The sequence below is a fragment of the Epinephelus fuscoguttatus genome, linkage group LG6, assembly GCF_011397635.1.
Source record: "Epinephelus fuscoguttatus linkage group LG6, E.fuscoguttatus.final_Chr_v1".
In the NCBI taxonomy this organism is placed as follows: Eukaryota; Metazoa; Chordata; class Actinopteri; order Perciformes; family Serranidae; genus Epinephelus; species Epinephelus fuscoguttatus.
In genome coordinates, this window is record NC_064757.1 from 28,847,898 (window position 1) to 28,860,564 (window position 12,667).

The 12,667-nt window shown below is 41.8% G+C and overlaps 1 protein-coding gene across 1 annotated transcript; it reads left to right on the plus strand.

The window, feature by feature from the left end:
- Nucleotides 1-368: 368 nt before the first annotated feature.
- rnf180a (ring finger protein 180a) lies at nt 369-11,457 on the plus strand. The gene is made up of 4 exons (XM_049577707.1): nt 369-1,394; nt 7,712-7,949; nt 8,894-9,019; nt 10,991-11,457. Exons 1-4 carry the CDS (start codon nt 369-371, stop codon nt 11,194-11,196), a joined length of 1,596 nt encoding a protein of 531 aa, XP_049433664.1. The 3' UTR covers nt 11,197-11,457.
- The last annotated feature ends 1,210 nt before the right edge of the window (nt 11,458-12,667 follow it).

The window sequence follows — 12,667 nt, forward strand, 5'->3', positions numbered from 1 at the left end:
TTGTGTATTCAGTGGTTGCATAGCAGTGTGTTTTCTATAGGTCACACAGGACAATAGTGAGGCCGTGAACAGTGCACCTATTGTGATGGGGCTCACCAGGGGGACTTTGTCTTTGTCAACAGTGTGGAATGTCCCAGGGGGGCTAACAGGGACAGGATAGGCCAGGACCAGAGGGCTGCACTGCTCACCTCCTCTACACTGGAACAGTCCCTCTGGCTCTTAGAAAAAGAGCTTGAACCTGTACATCCAGAAGGAGTGGGAGGCAGAGAGAAGACTTAGGGAAAGATGACAGCGGAAAGACCAGGCTAGCTGGTTGAAGTCGCATCAGATGTGCTCTGCCGGTGACTGAGGGGCTCAAAGGCGCCATCATGAGCTTCCATGCAGGAGCCTCTGGTGTAAATGGCTCAAGCCAAGTTGGGGGACGTGGAAGTGAGGATGCCGGTGAAGGAAACAGCAACAATGAGACTTATATCCCGTGCTTAAAGGCAGTGAGACCTAGGCTGAGGAGCGCTGATCCAGCGGGAGAGGGGAGGTCGAGCAGTGTGGAGCAGCTGGTGAGACCTGCCCTGCCAGGGAGGAAAGCACACAGGAAGACCTGCAGCAGGGACAACAGAGCAAGATGGAGAGAGGGAGACAGAGAGGAGGAGAGACAAAATGTTGAACACGCAGGAAGCAAGGAGAGAGGTAAACAAAGGCAGAGGAAGACAGAAAGAACGGAGACGTTTGGAGATGGAGGCCAGGGAAGAGGAAGTACTGAGAGTTTGTCCAGCAGTAATTCTGACATCCCGTTAAATAGCAACTTGGAAGTTGGAGAAGGGTCAAACAACTCACAGAGAGGATACACATGTCCCAGACCTCCCAGTACTGGCTGCACCCGGACCAGCACCGCCAATTTAAACCCCCAGTCTCCTCGGCCAGCATTGAGGTCCACGTCTTCTGCTCTCCCTCAGCCTCCCATCCAAACCAGGTCCACACCTCTGTCCCCTGAAAGACTTTCATCCAGGACAGCTACAGGAGACCCACACCATTACCCATTTAGTTCATCCAGAGAGCTAGATCCATTCTGGGCGGAGGTGAAGACGGGGGCAGCAACTGGACGATTGTCTCAAAGCCGTCAGCGTCACATCCCACCTCTCACCAGCTCAGAGCTGGGAGAAGAAGAAGAGGAGGAAGAGGAAGAAGAAGAGGGGGACGGCGTGGAAGATAGCGGGGAAGGAGGCAGTGGTGTGATGGAGGTGATGGGTCAAAGCATGACCTCGGCAGTGGTGCCACCTTGTGTTCCTTTTGGGGAGAGGAGGATGAGCAAAAGGGAGAAGAACAGGATTAAGTGTCTGAGGAGGAGGCAGAGAAGGAGGGAGAGGTGGAGACAGAGTCAACTGCAGGAGAGCAGACAGGTGAATGACACAATTAACTCAGAACTGAATTTCACACTGACGTCTTTTACCAAATGTTTTGCCAGTGATTTTAGGATTAACATCAAGCAGCTACCTCACATCTTTGTGTGCTTCGAGAAGAGCCACAGAGCGGGTGATTAAATCACTGAATAATTCATTTCTCTCTCCCAATTAATACTATGTTAATACAATGCAAATCATTTATTAACTATTAAAGCGTTGTGATTTTTTAATGTGGCCGCTGAGAAGCAGGGGCAATTATCTGCCGCTGAATGACACACATTTTTTCATTTACCAAATTGAATGTTGCCATCTTCGTCTGCAGTCTTTTTCCGTTTGCATTAGCAGGATACTTTGGAAACTTTAGGATACTCTCAAGTTGCTCAAGTCTCGAGGCACTTCAGCCTTAAATGACCTAACCAATCCACTTAAAGGTCTATTTACATTTTAGGATGGAAGGCTAATGCAAGTAGGAGTTCTGTGTGTGTGTGTGTGTGTGTGTGTGGGTGTGTTTGTGTGTGTGTTTGTGTGTGTGGTGCGACGCAATAGGCACAAAAAGCAGACTTAAATATTGCTTTTCACTGTTTCTATTTATGGCACTCTATGTGACTGTGTGTGGCTCCACGTGTGTTTGTGTGTCTGTATGTCTGTATGTGTTCACTCCATCTAGAGTCTGACTCTCGACAGCCCTATCAGCACCCAGCTCATCTCAATAGCCATTGTCTGTGCGGTTTAAAGTGGGGTTAGATCTGAATTAGTTGCATGATGAGGCTTGGGTGGAGAGCCCTTCAAAAACAACCAGACAAAAGAGCAGATTCTGTTTTGATTGGCTGCTGCAGATCTGCAGTCACGTTGGTGGATTGAAATTATTCTGACTGCTGAATTAGAGAGAGCTGAATAGAATTAGTTGCTTTGAAACACAGACGATTCCATTTCCTAATTCAATGCCCTCCTGCTGATGATATTGTTTAAAGGGGCTGTATACAACATTCAGAGCATTAATATAGCAGCAATCATTATTTACTATGTGAAGATATAGTGGAGTAATGGTGTCCTGAGCAGAGAATGAAGTCACGGTCCCTCTTTGTGTGTTGTAATCTGAGCTTCTCTGTTTGTTGTTGCATTGCTGGCCGGGCCATGCGTGCATGTTCATGTATGTGAGTTCATGTGTGTGTATCCCACTGGCAAGCTAATTGCCGCCACTCTGCACTGCCATCATACTGTGGTTAACACCCATTACGCCGTCACTGTGGAAGCATAACACCCAACCCTTTGGTCCCCTCCCCAGCTTCGCAGCTCCGTCACTAGTGTTGCTGTTAGCACTGTTCACGCTGTTAGCACCTGCTAGCTGCCAGTACAGCCACCTCCATGTTGAGAGTCATGTGCAGGCAATCCCGGCTCAGACTCTTAAATACAGTTTTCAACATGTCCTTTACTAACTTTTGCGGTGTTTGATCTTGCGGGGATGTAGCCATTTTTCTGCCATGGTTCGCGTCCTGTAGGCGATATTTTTGTGGGCGTGTTACACCAAAACCTGTTTCCCCCCGGCAATATTTTTGCAAGCACACCTTGCTGTGGCACCGCCCAGTACGATTGTGATTGGTTGAAAGAAATTAAAAAGCCGGGCGTTTTTTCTCCAATCTTAAAGTGAGAGTCAGCGCAGCCAGACCTTTCTTTTCTTGAGAAAGGTCTGGTGAGCAAGACTAAGCGCCAAGAGCCAGAAGGTAGAAACTCAAACTTCTTAGTTAGATGAGATGGTTGATACCACTCTCATGCCTGTATGTTAAGTAGCCTACATAGCTCAAGTCAGATGGTGATTACGGTCCTGTCTAGATGGTAACCCAGAATTTGTGAAAACTCCCTCGAGATTTAATTTTCCATGTTTAAAGTGATCATTTTAGCGTAAAAGATTATCTTTCCCTAACCCGAACCAAGTGTTCTTGTGCCTAATCACATAATAACAACAGCATTGTCACAAAATAAAAAAGCGAAACAAGAATATTTTGAAGCGGCTTGTAAGAGTCTCGCATATCTACAGTTGCCATCTTTTGTAGCTGGACTGTGATTAGATTATCTTAGGTCTCCAAAGTTAAAAAAATATGCAAGTATCATCAGTATAAAATATCATTGCATTTAAAATTTTAAAAATGAACCCATATACTTTTTATATCTTGATTGTTTATTTATTTTTTTAACCTGGACATTACATTAAAATTACATAGGTAAATTGTGTTTCTACAAGCAGGTTTGGATAGTAAAGGATCATGTGTAATTGGGATTACTTTAGATTTTAGTTACATTGTCAAGGATTACTTGACCACATTTTGATTACCTCTTTAAAATATGCCATGCCAATATGAAATGCTAAATTAACTTATGAAAAGCATGTCTGTCATGCAGGGTTTTTTTTTCCTAAAAGATATTTTTTTGGCATTTTTGCCTTTAATTGATAGGAAAGCTGAGTTTGATAGGTGGCAAGAGAACGGGAATGACATGCAGCAAAGGGCCACAGGCTGGAGTCAAACCCGGGCCACTGCAGCAACAGCCTTGTACATGGGGCACCTGCTCTATCCACTAAGCCACCGATGCTCCATGCAGGGCTTTTTAAGACAAGTGCTTCACTTTGTGGTGACCCTGGCAGGAGTAAAAAGAATAGTGTTGAAGTAATGTGAAAGGTTTAAGCAGCAGCAGTCTTTGCATTTGTATTTGTGGATCTCAAATTTTTGTGGCTGCGTCCATTGTTTCAATACAAGGTGCAATAGTTTTAATGTTGATTTTGAAGTAACACAAAAGTTATCCATAAGTATTTAGATATATATTTTTTGTAATCTAATGGATTACATTAAAATGACAAAAATGGCTATGTAAATTGCATTTAGTAAGTCACTACATTTTAAAAGTAAACTAACCAAATGCAGTGAGGTATGTGCTGTAGGCTAACTTCTCCCTGGCAACCAGCACAGTTTTGCTAATTTAGTAATTTTTTTTTTTTTTTTTTTTTTCCCCCGAAAATGTGCCAAGCAACAAATCTAGCAGCTTTTTGGGCAGACCTCATCTCCTCTCCCCTGAGGAAAGTCACCTGCCATAACACTTCAGTTAATAGCCCAGGCTATTATTTGCTTAAATCACTGAAATCAATGAGCCTGTATTTGGGACAGGCCTTTAAATCCTTTCACACAAAACTGTTGTTCAGGAAAAATGGGAAATACAATCAAATTGTTTATTTAAACCAGTATGAATATTACTTATATAAAAATTAGGCTTCAGATCATATAACAATTATGAATCCTTCATTTGATCACAGCACTCGAGGATTACAGCACCTGGCACACGACTCTGATTTTGATTCTGTAAAGAAAATGAACCGCTTGGCAACCAGACCAGGCAAGCAACACGGGGCTAGTAAAAGGGACTGGGCTTTCAGTTGAAGTTTTACAGTATATTTGTCAGTGAATGTGCTCTTGTGTGGCTGTGGCTGTGTGTGTGGAGGAGAGCAACAGCACATTCAGCATATCTGACATCATTTAAGGTGCTGGTAGCCACATATTTAAAGCCAGGTTAGCTGCTTCCCCGGCTTCCAGTGTTTATGCTAAGCTAAGCTCCATGCTTGAGTGGAATTGATTGTCTCACTGAACTCTCAGAGTAAAAGTGACTAAGCGTGTTTGTCCAGCTACTCCTCTAAACTTTTTTTTTATACAGAGGAAATTCAATGAGCTTACTTGGTCATTTATCATTATCAAGGCTTATTGAGTGTGCATGCTCTTTCCTCAGCTTTATCCAACTTTGCACTCGCACAGTTACACACATTCTCACTTGGGAGCTGCTCACTACAAGCACAGCATTTCTGCTATTAGGAATCGCACTTGGGGCTTTGGGATACTTCTCAAGGGCAGCTCAACAATGTTTTTTCTCATTCATCCTCACGTATTCGTAGATTTCATGAAGCTTTACTGCTCACATGCGTCATTTGTTTGTGAAAAAAAGTTGCTTTCACCCCCGATAGAATCTCATTTAACTATTTCTGAGTACAATATCCGGCTGTACTTTTTGCATACATTATTCAGAGGCTAAAGTTCAGAGCTAATGTTACAATCATCCGGTTTCCCACAGGAAGTGGTTTCATCCTGCACAATGGAGAGGCAATTAGTGCTGGATGGTTTTGTTACTTTATCCAGCTGCGGCACGGAAGCTGAAATGTGGTTTCATTTGCTGTTTGTAGTTCTTGAGAAACTTTTATTGCTTTTCTAAAAGAGCTATATTTCCTTTACGTTTATATGAAATTTGTTTGTTTCAGTTGCAGCAGCTCTGTCAGTCACAACAAGCCATAAGGTGATAAAAAGTAGAGGTTTACTGCATGTCTACAAAAATATCTACCTGTGATAATGAATGGGATTTATTTACCTATGTACACATTTACCGATGTAACCAAGACAAAGGTGTCATGTTACAGTGCATGTTGCCACAGGAGAGCCTCAGTGGCCATGATTACTTGGGAGCTGTGCGCTCTGTGCTCTCTCCTCTGTGTTAATGACACACCTTGGGAGGCAGGATTGGTGCGACACGGAAGTCCCTGGAGCTCCCCCTGGGTGAGAGAGTGGTAATTACTCTGGAAGCGACCCCCAGGCTTTTTCAAGACTGCGGCTTCAGACTCCAGTCCTCTGGGTCTGCCTGATACAGGTCTGAGGAGGAGACGGGGGACTTGAGGGGCCTCGTATACTGCTCTCAAAATGAGTTTTAGTACTTCCTCTCATATGACTTGTAGCTGGAATTTGGAAATGCTGAGTGTGGATTTAGGTGCAGAGGCACCCGGGAGGGAGGGCAAGTTGACTGCTGAGGAGATGAGAGGGATTAGAGCAGTGGGGGCGGCAGATGTATTGTGCCGTATGAAGTAAAAGGATTCAAACTAGATTAAAAAGGTAAACAGAGGACAGGCTAGCTGCAGCGTAAACAAACTGTTTTATCTTACAGAACTGTGTGAGTCACACTTTGCCTAATGGAAAAACTCGAGCCGGAGAGATGCAACACCTTTCTGTTTTCTATGAAGTGAATGGAGTTGGAATTAGGGCCAGCGTCGGGGTCAAATCTCTCTAACAAACAATGTTTATGCTTTACAGTAAGAAGTGAGAAAATGTAGGCAGGTAGACATTTCACTCTGCAGAGCTCACACCTGACACCCTCATGTCCTCACACATATTATAATGCTGTGCAGGTGGCTGTCAAAGACATTTACACTCATCAAATAGGGTGTATTAAAGTGGAGAATATTTTAAACAGAATCTCAAGAGGACGGCAAAAGAGGACATTTTCACTTATATATGCTTTTTTTGTCGGTGGGTGCAGTGACATCTTGATAATGTGCTCAGGACCTCATATACGAGGGTCAGATTTCTGGATTGTTCTCCTTTACTCTTTTACTTGATACGTAATCTGTCGAAGCTCATTCCATGTAGACTTAACCCTGCAGAAATGGGTTTGCCGTTGTGACTTTAGATTTTATGGACAGAAGGAGAGAAAAGGGATGAATTATCTTTCAAAACTCTTTTTGTTCTTTGTTCGGTTTCATTTTAAATAGCATCAGAAAAGTCTATCTTGGCCCTTTCAGATTTTAATCGAATCCAAAACACATAAAAACCAACACATACCCAGACTTTATACTGTATACAAAGGCTTGTAGATGAACACATGCATGTACACTCACCAGCCACTTTATTAGGTACACCTGAACTGCTCATTAACACAAATTGCTAATCACATGGCAGCAAATTTATGAAGTTAGGCATGTAGACATGGTCAAGACGACCTGCTGAAGTTCGAACTGAGCATCAGAATGAGGAAGAAAGGTGATTTAAGTGACTTTGAACTGGCTACAGCAGCAGAAGACCACACCAGGTGCCACTCCTGTCAGCTAACAACAGGAAACTGAGGCTACAGTTCACACAGGCTCACCAAAACTGGACAATAGAAGATTGGAAAAATGTTGCCTGGTCTGATGAGTCTGGATTTCTGCTGCCACATTCAGATGGTAGGGTCAGAATTTGGTGTAAACAACATGAAAGCATGGATCCATCCTGCCTTGTATCAACGGTTCAGGCTGGTGGTGGTGGTGTAATGGTGTGGGGGATATTTTCTTGGCACACTTTGGGCCCCTTAGTACCAACTGAGCATGGTTTAAACACCACAGCCTACCTGAGTATTGTTGCTGACCATGTCCGTCCCTAATGCTAATAAAGTGGCCAGTAACTGTATATACACATAACTGTTAATCATCTTACATCATCTATCTATCTTTTCTCCCCCTGTCTGCCCTTCTCACCCAGAGCTCAACAGGGAACCCATCCAGCAGCAGCAGCGAGGATGACGAGGACATGAGCGCCGGTGACAGAGAAGGTTACATCTGCGCCGTGTGCTTGGACGTGTACTTCAGCCCTTACATGTGTCACCCCTGCAACCACATCTTCTGTGAACCCTGTCTGAGGACGCTGGCGAAGAACAGCCCCACCAACACCCCCTGCCCCCTCTGCAGAACAATCATCACACACGTCTTCTTCCAGAAGGGTGAGCTAATGGGCAGAAAGCACTTGGCTTACAATTCACATGATTTGAAATACTTATCGCCTCTACTTAAGACTCTACTCAGCATTCTAGATTAAATAATGTGAGATGGATAAAAATACAGTTGGAAATACGCCAGCAAAATCTTGTCTGGACTAAAATGATCCATGACAGGGAAAGCGTACTTGTATTTGCAGCTATATGTGTATTCTTACTTCTGCTGTACAGATGATATTCTGTATCTGCAGATTGTTCAGAGGGCCCAGCTGCAGATGTCCCATAGGGAGCAGACTAGACCTTTAGTTCAGCTCTGACCAGATGAGTCACCCAGGCCGAGAAGACAAACTCAAACATGATCTGAACGCTTTTATTAGCGCTTTCAGATGGAAATAAGAAGTAGTATTCCTTATGTGTGGAGAATGCATTGCAATATAATCTTATGTTTTTACACAACAATGCTACAGTATGTGCCGTAATATGAATATTTCTGCACATATGCTGTGTAATGACATACTTATTTTATGTAACCTCGTGATCAGTGCCGCTGATTACATGAGACGTATTCAGATTTGGACAAATCTATGAATAAGTAATGACGCTCTGTGATTCACTTTGGCCTACTTCTGGATGTATGTAGGAGACAGTGAGCGGCAGGGACACTGCTGTGGCCATAAAAGGCAGAGTGGCCGTGGTTATGAGGGCTGCAGACACACTAAGGGCCCTTGTGAGTGATTAGGTGACAAGCATTGTAGATTAGATTCTTGTGTTGATTACCAAAGCCAAGGTCATACACGGAAACAGAACAAGGAGAAAATGAGGGAGTCTGGTGATGCTGCATCTGCTGCTTTTTTTTTAATCTACTGAATAAATCAAACATCATCTATCCAGAGAATCAAGATGTGGAGTGAGATGTTCATTTGTAGTTTGCCACCTTGTCTTTCTTACAGAGCTAAATCAAACAGCGAGGACATTCTTCCCAAAGGAATACCTCTCCCGGAAACAGAACTTCCAGAAAGCAAGTTGTGCAAAGTGGCCTCTACCAAGCTGCAGAAAACTCTTCCGTATCTTTGGAGGCAAGTTTTTAATTCCCAATACATGAAAGTTATCTGATGTCAGATCATCAGATTTGGCAAAATACCAGCAGCAGTAGGACACATTTGCAACTGCTTTTCTCCTCGTAAGTGACAGAGTAACACAAGGATACCTGCTGCGTATTTATCCTAAACGTATTTAACACATTGCTCCAGCCTCATAGCATAAACAATGCAAGTTTGGGTGGCTGCCTTTCCTGCACACACATGTTCTTTTTTTAATCATACACAGAATTCTTGGAGTATATCTTCACTATTCCCCAAAATCAGTTTCTAACCCATCCACTGATGTTGTGCCACTAATTGAAGAAATGTAAATCTCTCCTTCAGAATTAAACACTCTACTGTTACGGCAGCAATTACCTTGAGTAAAATATGAGTAAGGAAAGTAGTAGCACTACATCGATGCAATGTATGAAGACATATTTTGGCAAATATAATGGTTGTTTGGAATAAAATTGAGCATATGGATGGACAGTGGAGAAGTTAAGTGATACTTTTTTTCAGCATCGTTAAAGACACTTTGACTACACACCAGTTAAACTCTATAAAAAATCTTGTGTTAAAAAACCTTGAATTACCCTAAAATAAAAAGACACATTTTTCCTCTTAACCTGTGACTGCCTTCTCTTAATTAAGATAGAACTAGATGGCACTCAGCTTGTGGTGCTCAAAGCGCCAAAAATAAATAATAATGTACTTACAGTAAGTCTGGTACATGAGTAAAATGTACTACACTTGCCACCTCTTCTTGGTCCGAACACCCAAATTAGTAGTTTCTAAGTGTATTTTTAGGGGACAGGGTGAATAAGTCAGTAGTGAGCTGTACACCAATGTTGAGGATTAAAGGGACCATTTACCCAAATCTAAAATACATATTTTTACTCTTACCTGTAGAACTACTGATCAGTCTAGATTGTTTTGCTATGAGTTGCAGAGTGTTGGAGATATCAGCTGTAGAGATGACTGCCTTCTTTTGAATATAACTGAACCACATAGCCCTCAGCTAGAGGTACTCAAAGCACCAAAAACTAAACAGATAATAAATAAATAAAATTAAATACAATTAAATTAAAATAAAATAAAATAAAATATAACAAAATAAAATAAAATGAAATAAAATAAAATAAAATAGAAATAGATAAAATAAAAATACATTTAAAATTTAACAGCAATGTCTCTGTCCAGAAATCATGACCTGGTTACTCAAGATAATCTACAGACCTTGTTGTGAGCAATTTCATGTAGGAACCTTTTTTTCCTACAGGACTGCATTCACCAACCGTATCACTGTGCAGAAGGAAGCGTGCATCCACTGCTAGCTCACCTAGCACCACTGAGCTAGCTTACATTACAGCTCAGCCGAGGAGGACGCCACTAATGTTTACATCTTGAGCTGTTACGATCACGAGCCTCTCATCCATGAGTAGATTCACGCTTCCCTCTGTGCAGTGGTATGGCTGGTGGATGTAGTTCAGTACAGAGAAAACTGCTCACAATAAGGTCTGTAGATTAACTCGAATAACCGGTGATTGCATGTACAGTGCATGATTTCTGAGACATTGCTGTTGAGATTGATAAATAGCACTGCAGGTATGAGGAAAACATATATTTTTGATTTTGAGGTGAGCCATCCCTTTAAAAACTACTCAGTTTTTCTGTGATGACAGAATGGAAACATCTCTTTGTGTCACTGAACCTCCTAATTTCCCAGAAATATTACCAAAGGCGTGACCTTGATGTCTCGAGCAGTAGCTACAGCTTCACATTTTAATGCTTTTTTTCACCATGAAAACTTGTCAGTATTAAAATCCACTGAAGCTGAATTCAAGTAAGGAAAAAAAAAATGACTTTAGACACATTTTACAGCCATTTTTTTTTTTTAGATTTTGAGTGGAGTGTCACTTAAATGAAAATCACCAGGTGAGATGCCTCCTTTGTCGTCCCAACCAGGCTTCCAGAGGCAGTCCAGTCCCATAGTCAGACGCCAGTTCCCCCATGGAGGAGGCTACCGTCTGGACGCTCTGGACTTTGAGGATGACTCTCGAGGCTGGCACTTTGACATGGACATGGTCATCATCTACATCTACTCAGTCAACTGGGTTATAGGCTTCTTCATATTCTGCTTCCTCTGCTACCTCTTCTTCCCTTCTTTTTGACAGACCTGGCAACAATGTTGGAGCAACAAAGAGAGAGGAAAGGTTGGAGGTACTAAAGGATGAGGATAGAATAAGGAATTAAAGATGAAGCAGCGGGCAGGCAGGTACATATATGTTTATATAGGGAGAAACTGAGCTGTAGGGTTTAATGAGAAGACACTGGGTGAATTTCAAGCAGGTGGGACGGCGCAGCAGAGGGAAAACAACAGTGTGCCAGCTTGTTGTCTCTCATTAATAAATGATTGAAATGGGGAAACTGTGTAGGGGCATGTTTGGGAATCCAGTGTTCTCTGTCTCCTCATGTTGCACGTGTAATGTGGGTCGCACAACATGTCCTGTTCCTGTACGGAGGGGAGTGAATACATGTATAATATCTCTTAGGCTGTGGTGCTTTACTTTCAATATAATTACATACGGTCTGTTGATGCTTAAACACACCTTACTGGATCAGTCCTAGTCTGAGTACTTTCAATGGCACTTTAAGTACTCCAAATTTATACATACCAAATTTTCCTCATTTTGAGATGTGCAGTCATGATAAACACTTTAAAATTCAAACTTTTCATGGACAATTTAACAATTTTCATTATGTTTTTACTTTGGGAAACACAAGAATGAGCAGCACCTCTAGATTTTGAAGACTTCTGTAGTGCTTGTTTGTACTTTTACCCAAAACCCAGAATATAACATTTCAGTACTACCACAGATTTTGCGTATTCCGATGATAATACTTGAATGTAAATCATGGTTTATTAATAATAATGATAAACATCTGACCACAATAAAATCAAAGGAATAACACACGTGAGCATTTGGGTGATTATATTTATGCATCCTCACAACACTAGTAAACCAAAGATTTGCTCTTTAATTACAACTATTTATTTATGGTTTTATGAACCTCTATGTTCCACTTTATCACCAAACACCATATCCTGGGAACGAAAACATTTTTAATTGGCACTAGCATTATATCATACAGTATGTGTTGTGAGATGTTTTTAATTAACTGTTTCTCAATGAGAAGGAACTTTGTGGTTCTTGTTGTTCTTTAACACCCCTGGAGGGAGTCATGTTGGACTAAGTCACTGTACTGTACAGTAAATAAAGTTCAAACAGAAACACATACACACAGGTGTGTAGATGTGGCTTTGAAATTGATTTTTACAGTTTAAGTGGTTTCCAATTTGGTAATGAAATCATGTGTTACAGATAAATAAATGACTTTATTCCTGATACAGTTCAAGTTTTTTAGTTGGGATGCCAAATAGTCTTTTATTAGAGCTGATTCAAAGGGCTTCACTTTCATTCTATACTTGCATTAGTGTAAGATTTATGTGATGGGCCCTGACTCACTATGTGTACTCAGTAGGGATAGGGCTAACCAGAAGCCCCACAATATGATATTATCAAGATATGTGAGTCACATTTTTGCATTATGCTGAGAATTGCGAGTATTGCGATTACAATT

Coding starts and splice junctions, on each gene's coding strand:
- rnf180a (XM_049577707.1), top strand. CDS start 369: ATGAGCTTCCATGCAGGAGCCTCTGGTGTAAATGGCTCAAGCCAAGTT. Junction 1,395..7,711: donor AACTGCAGGAGAGCAGACAG/GTGAATGACACA, acceptor CTTCTCACCCAG/AGCTCAACAGGGAACCCATC. Junction 9,020..10,990: donor ACTCTTCCGTATCTTTGGAG/GCAAGTTTTTAA, acceptor CGTCCCAACCAG/GCTTCCAGAGGCAGTCCAGT.